Source organism: Delphinapterus leucas, chromosome 15 (genome assembly GCF_059928025.1).
Source record: "Delphinapterus leucas isolate spDelLeu-1000000601 "Yukka" chromosome 15, BTC_Dleu_Yukka2, whole genome shotgun sequence".
Classification (NCBI taxonomy): Eukaryota; Metazoa; Chordata; class Mammalia; order Artiodactyla; family Monodontidae; genus Delphinapterus; species Delphinapterus leucas.
In genome coordinates, this window is record NC_143143.1 from 34,163,069 (window position 1) to 34,178,405 (window position 15,337).

A 15,337-nucleotide genomic window follows, 5' to 3' on the forward strand; every position below is an offset into this window, starting at 1 on the left:
ACCACCAACACCTCCCCAGAGGTAAACATCCTGGACTCAGTTTCCAGGAGGCTCCAAGAGGAGCTGAAAATGTGGAAGGAAAAAGCGGTGAGAATTTACTGGATGCCTGCTGTATACGAGGCACCACACAAAGTGTCTAGGGACCAGAGAGATGAATGAGGCAAGGTCTCCCGAACAGGAGGCTGGGCAAAGACACATCAAAAACACCCAGGGGACTTCCCTGGCGGTCCAGTGGTTAGAACTCCATGCTTCCACTGCAGGGGGCGCAGGTTTGATCCCTGTTCAGGGAACTAAGATCCCGCAAGCCATGCGGCACAACCAATTAAAAAAAAAAAAAAAAAAAAAAACCTGTAATGTAATGGACCACATTTTTTACCCTGGAGTTACCACCTTGAGCTAACCATCTGGGATGTAGCATCAGCTAAGGGGCTTTACCTACATTACCTCATTTGCTTCTCCCAGTGCCCAGTGAGGTGGGTTCTGCTGCTGTCCCCGTTTTACATATATGGAAGGGTGGCCCGGGGAGGGGAAGCAATTGCCCAGTGTCACTCAGCAAGAAAGTGGCAGAGCTCGGTTCATCCCAGCAAATGCCTCCAAACTCCTCACTGCAGCCCCGAGGCCAGCAGTACTCGGCCCCTGCAGCCCCCATTCTCAGACCTCCCTCATCCACCTCAGGGTCTTCACACGTGCTGTTTCCTCCTCCAGAACTCTCTTCCCAGCCCTCTCATCTTTCCGATCTCAGCTTCAGCGGCATGTCCTCAGAGAGGCCTGGGGGACACTGTTACCTAAGACACTGTCACCTCCTCTTATTTTCTGTAACTCTGGATCCCTTCTTAGCACTGTGACAAAGTTGTAAGTATATATTGATTTTTTTTTTCTCATCTGTGTCTCCCACTGGAATGGAAGTCCCGTGAAGGCAATGGTCAGGCAGATTGGTCCACTGCTGGGTGTCCAGGACTTGTCAGGTTGCCTGGCATATAGTAGGTGCTCAATCAGTATGTACTGGAGAATAATAATTATCATTAATTACATTAAAAGTTAACATGAACTCTACTCATTACTCTGTAATGGCCTATATGGGAAAGAGTCTAAAAAAAAAAAGAGTGGATATATGTATAACTGATTCACTTTGCTGTACACCTGAAACTAACACAACATTGTAAATCAACTATACTCCAATGAAAAATTTTATAAAAAGTTAAACACGTGGGCTTCCCTAGTGGCGCAGTGGTTGAGAGTCCGCCTGCCGATGCAGGGGACATGGGTTCGTGCCCCGGTCCGGGAAGATCCCACATGCTGCAGAGCGGCTGGGCCCGTGAGCCATGGCCGCTGAGCCTGCGCGTCTGGAGCCTGTGCTCCACAACGGGAGAGGCCACAGCGGTGAGAGGCCCGCATACCGCAAAAAAAAAAAAAAAAAAAAGTTAACACGTATACAGGACTTAGTATGTGCCAGGCACTGCTCTAAGGGGTTCAGATATTTTACTTCATTTAATCCTCACCACAACCTATGTGGTAAGTACAATCATTAACCCCATCTTACAGGTGAAGAAACTGAGGCACAGTTTCATTAAGGGGGTGGGGAGGCATGGTCTTGTATTTAGCCAATAAAATACAAGATGCCCAGTCACACTTGAATTTCAGAGAAACACGAATAATATTTTAGTAAGTATGTCCCAAGCAGCTTTTGAGACTGCTTAAACTAATACATATATATCGGGGCTTCCAGCCCACTGCTCACCGTGTAGCTGCAGTTCTCCTTGACCACCACGCGGCTGGCGAAGGTCTCGTTGTGCGCTTCGATGAGGAGAGTCCTCTCCTTCCAGTTCAAGACGTTTCTTTGCACGAAGACCACGTGCTCGACGCCTGCAATCTGCAGGGACAGGGCAGCAGGGACGTGCGTGCTGGACGTGAGGTGGCGGCTGGGAGCGCGAACCCAGAGGGTTGGCGCCTGTCACCCTCGGACCCCGGGACCCCCGGCCCCCTGCCCCGCACCTGCCCACCAGCCAGAGCCCGGATCCCCGACTTTTCCCCCTTCCCCCGACTTCCCGGACCCCGGGACTCCCTCTTGTCCCTGGTCCTCCCTGGTCCTCCTACAGTCTCAGCCCAGCCTCCCGGCCCTCGTCTCTCCTGGACACGGGAGGCCCCCAGCCCAGAACGCCCTCCGGGTACCAATACACACTCACTCCAACGCCTGAACCCACCCCCTGGTCCCAGGTCCCCCGCCCGCCATCCCCTACCACCCGTCCGGTCCCCTACTCCGCGGGGTCCCTGGTTCTCCAGGACCCCCTCCGCGCCCACCTTCCGCAACAGCCGCGGGGCTTCCACCCGCAGCCGGCAGCTCCGCTCCACCAAGTGCACCGCCCCATCAGCGCTGCGGGACTCGCATAGGACCTCGCTGCCCAGGAAGACCGGGATCTGCGGGCAGGTGGGGAAGCGCTTCTCATAGGCCTGGGGACAGAGGGGTGGGGGTGAGCGCCAAAGGGGCTGGGGGCAGCCAGAGCACAACCTTTCTCCCTCCAGCCCTCACTGGGGCTGTTGTCTCAATTCCGAGAGGGGGTACCCAGAGAAGAGAACAGCGTCCTGGCCTGTGCAAAGAGCAGTGACCACTGCCTGTATTACCAAGACCACCGTCTTAACATCTATTCTAGAGCAGTGACACAGGAGTGCCTGAGCTATGACTTGGCAAATCACGTTTTGACTCTACATTTGAGGTTTTGCCCTGGGAAGGTAGAGTGGGCTAGCTTGGGGCATTTTATTTATTTATTTTTGTCTTTTATTTTTTATTTTATATTGGAGTATAGTTGATTAACAAAGCTGTGTTAGTTTCAGGTGTACAGCAAAGTGGTTCAGTTATACATATACATGTATCTATTCTTTTTCAAATTCTTTTCCCATTTAGGTTATCACAGAATATTGAGCAGAGTTCCCTGTGCTATACCGTAGGTCCTTGTTGGTTATCTATTTTAAATATGGCTTGGAGCATTTTAAAAGAAGATATCTTTTAGAAAAAAGCAATCGACAAAACCAACACCCCTTCATGATTAAAACAATAAAAAACAACACTCAACAAACTCGGAATAGAAGGGAACTTCCTCAGCCTGATAAAGGGCACCTACAAAAACCCCAGCTAACATCATACTCAATGGTGAAAGACTGACACTTTCCCCCTACGATCAGGAACTAGGCAGGGATGTCTGCTCTGGCTGCTTCCATGCAACATTGTCCTGGAGGTTCTAGCCAGGGCAGTTAGGCAAGTAAAAGAAAGAAAAAGTATCCAGATTGGAGGATGAGAGCTCAATTCCAGAAGTGCCAGGGTCAGAGCCGCCGGGGGGCATACCAGCATCCGTGGCTGACTGTATTCAAGCAGGGTTTGCTCCAAGAGCCTGTCAACAGCCACGTGTCCCAGAATCAAGGATCAAAGTGAGCTCCAAAAATAGTGCCGGCATCTGAGGACACACACCTCCTTCCCATCCCTCCTGACTCCTGGCAGGGAGGCGGGACCACCCAGCTCAGAAGGGCAGAGGCGCGGGAGGGACAAAGAAGAGATGCTTGGTGCTCTTGGTGTCACTCAAGGTCCCACAAGGCCAGCCCAGCGCATCGTCCGCCAGGGTCAGGAGGACAGGGCTGCCTCCATGTGTAGAGGCTGGTTGCTTTGTACAAACACCCCAGGGTTAGAATAACTCTCCTCAGGGGAGAATGCACAATGGCACTCCTGGGGGTCTAGCCTCAGGGCTGGCAAGGGAGGCCCCCTGAGAACTGTGTCTCCCCTACACATCTCAGGCCACCTTGAGCCCTCTTTCAAAGGAAGGCATTTCTCCACTGAGGAAGGAGCTGCATAGCAAAGTAAGCAGAGCTTGGGGTGGGGTCAGGCACCTGGCATGAAGCCAAGCTCCACCTCCAGGAGAAGCAAGTCCCTTCTTTTCTCTTAGCCATTTCATCATCTGGAAAGTGGGTATATACCAGGTTGAGTATCTCAGGCAGAGCCTGGAACATAGTAGGCACCCAGGGTTTTTATTCTCTAGGCAACAGGACTCAAATGGTGGCACAGTGCACATTTGCAAGAACTGCAGACAACACCCTCCCAGCCCCTTCTGAGCAGAGGGAGAGCCAGAGGAGCTGGGCTCTGCCCCACCTCCGTGATGGGCAGAGGGATGCTGACCTTTTTGTGAAAGTTTATGGAGGGAAAAGGGTGCATGTGTCAGAACTGGTCAGGCTCAGTTTGAGTTCCTGCTACCTTCTCACTGCATGACCTTAGGCAAGTCGCTTGCCCTCTCTGAGCCTCCGTCTCATCATCTATAAAATGGGCTGGTGGTAAGGATGTCACTAGATCACGTCTCAGAGCAGTTGGCACACAGTGAGGCCTTGACTCTGCTCCTCCAGCTGTGTGCCTTCTTCCATTTAATCATCTGAATGGTGCCCTCATTTGACAAATGAGGAAACTGGAGCCCAGAGACACTAAGTAACTTACCCAATGTCACACAGTGCAATATGGTGAACCTGGATTTAAATCCCAAGCCGGCCCAGCCCCAGCTCCCTCAGGAACCCCTTGCTCAGCAGCTTGGAAACAGCCCAGGCATTTTCCCCCGGGGCCATGTGGTCTTGATTTCTCTACCCTCAGTCCTTCAACTCCTGCCAAGCAGTGGCCACACTGCCCCTGAGCATCTCCAATTCCTCTGTTCTGCAGTCTCTCTCCTGCTCCCCAGATGGAACGACATACTCAGAACAGGCCTGGATGCCCGGAACAAATCCCACTCTTACTCTTACACTCCTTACTCTGTTCCACCATCCCACCTCCCACTGCAGCCTCCTTTTCTCTGCTCCAGCCTTGCTATTTTTGGAACATGCTGTCATAGGTTGAATTGTGTGTCATCCACCCCTAACAAAATTCATAGGTTGAAATCCTAACCCCCCCCCAGTACCTCAAGATGTGACATTATTTGGAAATAGGTTTGTTGTGGATGTAATTAATTAAGATGAAGTCGTATTGGAGTAGGGGGGAGGCCCCTAATCCAATAAGACTGGCATCCTTTTAAAACAGGGAAATTTGGACACAAACACACAGACAGAGAGAATGCCATGTGAAGATGAAGGCACAGGTTGGGGTGAAGCCAAGGAACACCAAAGATTTCCAGCCACACCAGAAGCTAGGGGAGAGGCATGGAACAGATTCTCCCTCGCAGCCCTCAATAGGAACCAGCTCTGCCGACACCTTGATCTCAGGCTTCCAGCCTCCAGGACTATGAGGTAAAAAATGTCTGCTATTTAAGCCACCCAGTTTGTGGTACTTTGTTATGTCAACCACAGGAAACAAATATACCCACCAAGCTTGTTCCTGCCACAGGGCCTTTGCACTTGCTGCTCCCTCTTCTTGGAACACTAATCAATCCACCTGACATCCAAGGGGGAGAGAGGTTTGAGTCACAGGGGCTTCCAGAGGGTAGGAGACCTGGATTGAAGGCTCAAGAGATGTTCTGGCTTCGGGGACTCATCTGTGCCGGCCCCCCTTCCTGGGACATCCTCCCCTACCTTCATCCCTGCAACGCTGCCTCCTGTACTGTTCTCTGTCCTGTTCATTTTCTTGGTAGCACTTATGGCACCTTCTAACCATATACTTGCTTGCACATGGCATACCCAAGGCCTGGGCTACGTGTTTTTTTTGCGGCACTGAACTCAGACATGTGCCCATCTCAGTTCTTGGGCTAACTAGGGCTAACAAAGAAAAGCCGACGGGCAAGGAAAGAAAGAATGCAAACTTGCCAATGGCCCAAAAAGCCCCAAGAAAGGGGTCCAGGGAGAGAAATGACAGGCCGTTAGTGCAGTGCACACAGCCAAGCGAACTTCACCAACTTCCTGTTGTTACAAACCTCTTGTTGGAAGAATCCCGTCTGGCACCCCCAGATAACGGCGGAGCTGATCAGCAGCAGACAGGCTCTTGGACACAGCTTTCCCTGACTGTGTGAGGGAAGGCACTGCTGTTTCAACAATGGTGCCACCCCAAGCACTGTGGGGACCCCAGAGCCCAGGCTCCATCTGGAAGGCAGGGGGCCCCAAAATAAGGAGTCTACCCCAGTGCTAATTCTCCAGGGTCAGAGGCTATCAGCCAGAGATTCCCTGGGGTTGTGAGGGCTGGTGTTGGACACCGTTGTTATGGTGACATTTACAGAGGGCTGACTGCACCATTTTGTCCTCATGACATCCCGTTGGGATGGAAACTAGTATTTCCCCATTTTACAGATGAGCAAGTTGAGGCTCGAGAAGGCAGAGTGACTTGCCTCTGGCATCACAGGGCCAGTAAGTGGTGGGGTTGGATCGCAGGCCCATCTGACCCAGCCCCCAACCCTGAACCTCCCAGTCCTGCCTCTCAGGGGACATTGGCTACGTCATAAATGTCAGTGTTTTGGAAATCCTGAATCCTGCTGGCCCAAAACCCTCAGATCAGGGGCCCTTTGCCTTTGGCAGGTGACAGGGTCTTACAGGATCAGGTAGTTCACAGGACCCTCCCTGTGTTGGAAACCAGCTCACACAGATAGTTTTATCCCTACCTGAGAGCCTCAGACGCTGACCGCTATCCCCACAAATCAGGCCTGAGCTTCTCCCAGCTGGACAAACACACGCTGTGGCCTCCTCGGGGACACAGGGTAACAGAAGGATTTGGTTTCAGCCCTTCCGCCAAGTGATTGGAGAGGGACACCCACGCATGCCAGCTCAGAAAGGGAGCTGGTCCAAGGCCCAGAACCTGCCCAGGCAGGGACAGGGCTGGGGCAGGCAGAGGCCAGTGGAAACTTCTATTGAAGGTCTCCTACGAGCTGCCCATCCTGCAAAAATCCACATCAACACACTAAGCATGTGGAAAGGGGAGCCTAGATTCCTAGCCAGACTTGCCCATTTCCAGGCTGGGTAACCTTGAGCACAGTACTTCCTGTTTCTCCCTGAGAACACGATTAGTCTATAACATGATTACTCTATAAAGGGAAGTAATCATGAAACCTCCCAATGAGTGCTCAGTTGTGCCTCTTTCCTTCTTTCCCGTGTCACAACTGCTGAAGTAAAAAGTCATCAGCCCTGGGCTTCCCTGGTGGCGCAGTGGTTGAGAGTCCGCCTGCCGATGCAGGGGACACGGGTTCGTGACCCGGTCTGGGAAGATCCCACATGCTGTGGAGCAGCTGGGCCCGTGAGCCATGGCCGCTGAGCCTGCGCGTCCGGAGCCTGTGCTCCGCAACGGAAGAGGCCACAGCAGTGAGAGGCCCGCGTATTGCAAAAAAAAAAAAAAAAAAAAAGTCATCAGCCCTGAATCCCTAGTGCTTAGCAAAATGCCTAGCATGCAGTTGACACTCAATAGACATTACATGATAAAGGAGTGAAGGACAGTGTAGCTTAGCCATGAAGGGTGTGGACTCTGAGGCTTGGGTTCGAATCTCTGCTCTGCTTACTACCAGCTCTGTAGCCTTGAACAAGTCATCAAGCTCTCAGTTCCCTCCTTCCTTTATTTGTTAAAAGGAGAATAAGAAAAGTAGCTCCCTTGCTGAGCCATCAGGGGAATAAAGGAACCTGTTTTGGTTAAGTGCTGAGGACAGTGCCTGACACGTGGTTCGTTCTACATAAGCATTTGTTCAATAAATTTAAATTTTAAAAAAGGGTGAGATTCCATAAAGTACTGAAAAGCTATTTCTGCTAATCACTTGACAGCTGCTCCCTCCTCCCCTCCCCTCCCTCCTTCCTTCCTGCTCTTCCTCATGCAAATTCAAAGGAAGCTGGAATGCTGCTTACCCCAAACCTTCCGCCAAAAGTGGGAAAAGAATATCCAAACCACACCAACATATTCTAGTCCAACACTTCACCTTCTCTTTCCGTGCTGCAGGCTGGATTCGGCAATGACAACCGTGACCATTGCACAAAGTGTACCCTCCCTGTCACACTCCTCAAGGGACTTTCTTGTCCACCCCCAGCTTCCCCCGCAAGCCTGGGAGACCCCAGGACAGACGTATCAATCCTCTCAGCTCCCCCAACTCTTTTCTTAAATTGCGATATAATTCTCATACCATAAAATGCACTCTTAAAAAGTGTACAGTTCAGGGACTTCCTTGGTGGTCCAGTGGGTAAGACTCTGCGCTCCCCATGCAGGGGGACCAGGTTCGATCCTGGTCAGGGAACTAGATCCCACACGCCGCACCTAAGAGGCCGCGTGCCACAACTAAAGATCCCGCATGCCGCAACAAAGATCCTGCGTGCCACAACTAAGACCTGGCGCGGCCAAAATAAATAAATAAATAAATATTTTTTAAAAAAATAAAAATGTACAGTTCGGTGGATTTTAGAACATTCACAAAGTTTTGCAACAATCACCACTCTCTAATACCAAAACGTCTCATCACCCCACAGAAACCCCACACCCATCACAGTCACTGCCCTTTCCCCCGACCCCAGCCCTAGGCATCCACTAATCCACTTTCTGTCTCTATGGATTTGCCTTTTCTGGACATTTCATGCAAATGGAATCATACAATACGTGGCCTTTTGTGTCTGGCTTCTTTCACTGAGCATTATGTTTCTGAGGTTCATCCATGTTGTAGCCCGTGTCAGTGCTTTATTCCTTTTCACAGCTGAATAATATTTCATTGTGTGGATCCCCCAGCTCTTGGCAGAGTTGCTCAGAGTTGCTGAAGGAGCCATCAGATACCCGATGGCAGTAGTTACATCCCCGCTGATGAAGGCAAGCAGACGTGGGTGAACCAGGGCAACATCACTGGAACATTTTGAAATGACTGCTGTATACAATCTATAGAAACAGCTGTACCCAGATGGCCCTGGAGCTGAGAAACCTGCTGCTATTCTAGTCAAAGGCAGCTCAGGAGACAAAACGATGGAGACAAAAGAGTCAGAAGGACCCAGGGGGCAAGGCTGGGATATGGTGAAGTGGCAGAGACAACGCAACGCATGGGGTTTAGACACTGCCTCTGCCACCTTCCAGCGGGGTGACCTCAACTTAGCTTCTCTGAGACTCAGTTTCCTCAGAAAGAAAAGGATGATGATGATGACAATGACACCGACTCTGTAAGGGTTGCTGAAAAGATTAAAGGGAGATAAGGTGTGTGAGGCATTTAGCACATTTAGTGCCAGTCACCACATACATTTCTTTTTTTTAATGGACAAGGGTAAACCAACAGGTTCTTGAATTGATATTTGTACACCCATGTTCACAGCAGCATTATTCACAGTAGCCAAAAAAGTGGAAACAACTCCAATATCCATTGACAAATGAATGGAAAAACAAAATATGGTCCAGCCATGTAGCGGAATATTATGTAGCCATAAAAAGGAATGGCACATGGCACACACTACAACGTGGATGAACCTCGAAAACATAATGCTCAGTGAAAGACGCCAGACACAAAAGGACAAATACTGTATGATTCCACTTATATGAGGTCCCTAGAGTCGTCAAATTCATCGAGACAGAAAGTAGAATGGTGGTTGCCAGGGACTGGGGGAGGGAGAGAACAGGGAGTTAGTGTTTAATGGGGACAGAGTTTCAGTACGGGAGGATGAAAAAGTTGTGGCGATGGATGGCGGTGATGGTTGCGCAACAATGTGAATGCACTTAAAGCCACTGAACTGTACCCCTAAAAATGGTTAATTTTGTGTTATGTATATTTTACCAGTTTTTTAAGAGGGTAAGCCATCTTCTGGATGGTTTATAGTCCTACGAGACTGTGATTTGGAGTAGGGTATCACGTCTGTGTTTATTTGTTTATAGTCAATGCCTCTGTCTCTAGGTCTGTTTCCTTCCCCACTGGATTCCCCAGCGGCCTCGTAGCACACCTGGGACACCATAGACACCCAGCCAATATTTGCTGAAGGAGGGAAGGAAGGAAGGAAGGAAGAGGAAGGGAGAGGAAGGAAGCCAGCCTCCCTTTGCCTGGCTGGGACCTGGTGTCCTCCTCGTGAGGTCATGCCAGGGGAACGTCTGGCCTCTCTGGCCCTGCGGGAATGTGTAGCCCCTCCACTGGGCCAGGGCACTGCACAAAAGCCTGCTGTGGCTTCTTACCCACTCGTGAGGAGCGGAGTGGGGAACAATGCTCCTCTGAACATGCTCCGCACCCACGGACTTCCGGGATCAGCTGGTACCCCTGATGGTTCAGGGAGAGGCAGAGCGGCAGCGAGGCCAACCCAGAGTGCCTTGACACTTAGTGCTATGTCAGGATCATGATGGGAGGGAAATGCTATTTTATTTTCATTTTTATTTTTTTATAAATTTATAAATTTATTTATTTATGGCTGCATTGGGTCTAGAAAGCGGCGAGCAGGGGCTACTCTTCATTGCGGTGCACGGGCTTCTCATTGCGGTGGCTTCTCTTGTTGCAGGAGCACGTGCTCTAGGTGCGTGGACGTCAGTAGTTGTGGCACGTGGGCTCAGTAGTTGTGGCTCATAGGCTCAGTAGTTGTGGTACACGGGCTTAGTTGCTCCGAGGCATGTGGGATCTCCCGGACCAGGGCGCGAACCCGTGTCCCCTGCATTGGCAGGCAGATTCTTAACCACTGCGCCACCAGGGAAGTCCTGAAATGCTATTTTAGGTCTTCTAAGTGTCTCAGAAATGCACCCAGCCTTGGTCAACTCTGCTTCCCCAAGCTCTCCCCACCTCTGGGATGGAAATCCCCCCTCCAATCCACTTTCCACACCTTCCCAAGCTCCCAAAGTCCTTGAAGAAATGAACTGACCCCACCAGCCACTTTCTAAATCACAGGGGCCCAACTAAGCCACATTCATTTCTTCAAAGAAACAAGTTCTGCCCCAATTACAAATCCTGCTACATAACATTGCCTGGACACTCTCTCTCTCTCTCTCTCTTACAAACACACACACACACACACACACACACACACACACTCTGCAAGCTCTATGAGGGCAGGAAGGGATCATGTCAGGAGAACCAGGTCAAGACAGAACGAGAACAAGACAGACCAGGTCTCCCCCTTTCTGAAGCTTAATGTAATGGAAAAGACCCATATAAACAAATAAGCAAGCAAATTCCATATAAACAAGTAGGCAAGCAAATTAACAGAATAATGATGCATTTCAAGAAGTGCTAAGAATCACCTAGTCTGTAGCTCCTGCAACCTGGCACGGTGCTTGGCACGCAGTGGAAACTCAATAAATATTTGTGGAATGCATACGTGCAAGAATTAACGCATGCATTAACTAATGAATGAGGGCCTAAAGTTGATTTCAGGGCCCTCTGAAATCAGATTACTTTGCTGGGCAGTGGATCACCTCCATTCTCCCAGCCCAGATCAGAGCCCGTCAGGGCCCTGTAAGAAATCCAGGGTGGAAAATGTTGCTTCCCTTAATCTGTTAGCAACGGGATCAGATGACAGGCTCCAGGGAACTAATTTAAACTCATTTAAATAAGGCCCCAGCTGCTTTATTAAAACTACATCCATAACAACGATTCCAACTTTAACTGCCTGCCGTTGGTCTGGGCTGCAAGGATTTACCTTCAGAGGCTGCTCCTTATTAATAACCCATTTGCTAAATTACAAGCTGTTCATCAATACAAAGTCCAGGTCTTTAAATATTTTAACACTTAATTGCTACCAACAACCCTCACCTCTATAACCTTTCCTCCGGATGAACAGCCAGCCTATTGCTTAGGAAATTATCATGCCGTCTTCCTTCTTTAGGTTTGCAGAATCTGAGATGACCACAAAACCACAGGGCTTTGAGCCCCACAGGGACCCCTGGGCAGTGGACGGACAAGAGGTAGCCAGGTTATTTCTGAAGCCACCTCAGCCACTGGCACACAGATGTTTACTGAACGTCAGAGACAGAATCCAGGATGTCTGGCTGCGAGCTCAGGCTATGGGGTCAGATTCCCTAAATTCAAATCTCTGCCATTTACTAATGATGCCATTGACTGAGAGTTATGGGCTGAATCGTGTCCCCCCAAAAAGCCATGCTGGATATCTAACCCTGGGTACATCAGAATGTGGCCTCATTTAGAAATACAGTCTTTATATAGGTAATCAAGTTAAAATGAGGTCATTAGGATGTTCTTATGAATCCAAGATGACTGCTGTCCTTGTAAAAAGGGGAAATTTAGGGAATGCCCTGGCGGTCCAGAGGTTAGGACTTTGCACTCTCACTGCTGAGGGCCCAGGTTCAGTCCTTGGTCAGGGAACTAGGCTCCCACTAGCTGCGCGGCGTGGCCAAAAACAAAAAAAAAGAAGAAATTTGAACATAGAAGTGCACACACACAGGGAACATACCATGTGAAAGTTGGAGTTATGCTACCACAAGCCAAGGAGCTCCAGAAGCCAGGAGAGAAGCCTGGAGCAGATCCTTCCCAAGAGCCTTCAGAGGGAACACGACCCAGCTGACACCTGGATCTTGGACTTCTGGCCTCGAGGACTGGGAGGCAATACATTTCCGTTGTTCTAAGCCACCCAGTTGTGATGCTTTGTTACGCGGTCTCAGCAAACAAATACACTGACACAGGGACAGTCTCCTTGACCGCTCTAAGCCTCAGTTTCCTCTTCTGCTGCAGCTGAGGCTGCTATTAAAGTACTTGCCTCTGAGCTGGCCTGAGGGGGTGGGCACACAGAGTGTTCGTTAAACCTTTCTGGACTGTTGTGATCAGCTGCCCTCCAAGAAGCCAGAGACTGTAGGTTTTGGCTCTGCTCTCCTTTGCAGGGTTCTGATGGGGTGTGGACATTCCAGACACAAACCTGATGGTAACTGCCCCATGGGACGGCTTACTCGGCCCAGAGGCCACCCCAATAACTTCAGATCCTCAGCCCTGAGAAACAGCAGAGCTCATGGTTGGAGATGTAAACTCTGGAGCCAAACTGCCTGCAGTTAAGTCCACACCTGCCATGTGTTCGCTGTGTGGCCTTGGATAATCCATTCATCCTTTCTGTGCCTCAGTCTCCTCAACTGTAAAATGGGGTTACCCAACGAACCTAGCTCATGGGGTAGTTCTGAGAAGCACATGAGTTAATATTTGAATGGACTCAAAACTAGTAGGTGCTGTGTACATGTTTGTTAAATAAAATTTAAAATAGAATCTGCCTAAATATTCTAAATAACAACCACCATTCACAGCAGGGGTTTCTTTGGAAGGAATAGGTCCACACGAAAACTTGTGCATCAGTGTTCACAGCAACGTTATTCATAATAGCCCCAGATTTGAAACAATCTAAATGTCCATAGGCTTGTGAATGGATAAACAAATGTGGTCTATCCACATAACGTGAATATTATTCAGCCACAAAAAGGGTGGAAATACTGATAGATTCTACAACCTGGATGAACCTTGAAAATATTATGCTAAGTGAGAGAAGTCAGTCACAAAAGGCCACATAGTGTATGATTTCATTTATATGAAATGTCCAAAATAGGCAAAACCATAGACAGAGAGTAGATTAGTGGTTGTCAAGGGCCAGGCCCGATGGGGAAGTTTAGGAGATAATGATTAAAGGGTATGGGGTTTCTTTCTGGGGTGATGAAAATGTTCTAAAACTGACAGTGGTGATGTTGCACAACTCTATGAATATACTGAAGACCCTTGATTTGGACCCTTTTCTTTTATCATCTCTATTGGAGTATAACTGCTTCACACTGGTGTGTCAGTTTCTGCCCTACAACAAAATGAATCAGTTACACATATATACATATGTTCCCATATCTCCTCCCTCCCGCGTCTCCCTCCCTCCCACCCTCCCTATCCCACCCCTTCAGGCGAGCTGATCTCCCTGTGCTATGCGGCTGCTTGATTTGGACCCTTTAAATGGGTGAATTGTATGGTAGGTGAGTTATAGCTCATAAAAGCTGTTAAAACAATAAATGATAATAATACACTTAAGGGATATTTCACGAGCATTAAACAACAGGCCAGGCTCTGTCCGGGTACACATGTCCCTTCACTTAATCCTCACTTCAGCTCTCTGAGGAGCAGAGGCCTTTGTTATCTCCATTTCACAGGTAAGAAACTGGAGCAGGGACCCAGCCTGGAGGATCCGGCTCGTAACCTCCACCCATTCAGGAGAAGAGCCCAGATGAGGTGGAAATCATTCACAACAGGCTGTAGGCTGACCAGAGAGTGGCCTTCAGGGCTCAAGTAACCACAGTCCACAGTCCAAAACATGGTCTTTGCGTTCTACATACTGGGATCTCCACAAAGACCCCCCACCTTCGGGGACCCCACATTCAAAGGGACAAGGGATTCTCTCCAACCCTGGATAGGCAGCTGCCTCCATTGTCTTAATTGTATTCCTCTGCTTACCAAGATAATACAAGCTCATTGTTTTGAACCCAATAATACAGAATACTATCAAGAAAGGAGAAAGCAAAGGTCCCTAGAATTCCATCCTTCAGAAACAGAATTCACGTCAAGGAATTTGGCCCAAGGAGCGAGATACCCACTCAGTGGATTAGTTACATTTTTGACATGAAAGAGAGAAATCATTTTTTTTTTATTTTAAGCTGGATCTAGAAAGGTTGCCTTAGTACTATTTTATAACCAATTCCACAAACCCAGTTTCAGTGGTTTGTGAACTTCAGTGGTTTGGTGGATTTCTGAAGAAGTGAAGGGGTGCTTTGATTCTCAAGTCAGTTTTGTTAAACAGAAAAACCAAAAGCCAGCTTGTCTGGTCACTCGGATGTGGTCAAAATAGCTGAGTTCATCCGAAACTTCCCTGGCATCTGACCCAAACTGAGGGCAAGTGTTTAGCTGAGAAACAAAGACCGACATTAAGTGCAGAAAAACCCTTTTGTGCCCGCACAGCGAGCAAGTTATGTTGAGTTATGCAGCTATTCTGGGGACAATGATGTTCTGTAAACAGTCGGCAAAGTGGCTTTGTCGACAATGTTGGGGCAGTTTGGGGCCCTTTCACCGACAAGGACTGTATGGAGATAAGGCGACATAGTATTTGAAAAATACAAATGACAAATTAGTACAATACAGATAATAAATATCTGAAAACTTTTGTTTCCTGTTGTACCCACAAGCATTTATCCATCAACCCCTAGAGATTGTTAACAGCTAGGGGAGTAAACTGAGTCAATTATGGAACTCAAAGCTGACAAAATACACTTCACATATTCCAACAGTCCTATTAATACAATCTTAAGTGCTAAGTCTTAAGTCTTAGCAGGCATTTTTATTTTAAAATGCAATGATTGTAAATATTTTTTTGAGAATCCTAAACATACTAAATTAAATTTACATTTATTAAGCCCATGCAATAATAAAAATTTGCTAGTTTTCCATTCTACAGTCGTTTGTCTCAGCTTCTTGGCTTCGTGGCTTTCTGGGCCATAGGTTATCCCAGAAAAGTGGGG

The 15,337-nt window shown here is 48.7% G+C and overlaps 1 protein-coding gene across 1 annotated transcript in view; it reads right to left on the bottom strand.

Annotated features, from left to right (window-relative positions):
• Nucleotides 1-15,337, bottom strand: part of SEC14L5 (SEC14 like lipid binding 5) — a 39,497-nt gene that overhangs the window by 21,492 nt on the left and 2,668 nt on the right. Inside the window, exons 2-3 of the mRNA XM_030763636.2 lie at nt 2,299-2,448; nt 1,739-1,870 (exon numbers count right to left, since the gene is read on the bottom strand). Coding sequence (XP_030619496.2) covers nt 1,739-1,870; nt 2,299-2,448 — 282 coding nt within the window. The remainder of the gene's footprint in view (nt 1-1,738; nt 1,871-2,298; nt 2,449-15,337) is intronic.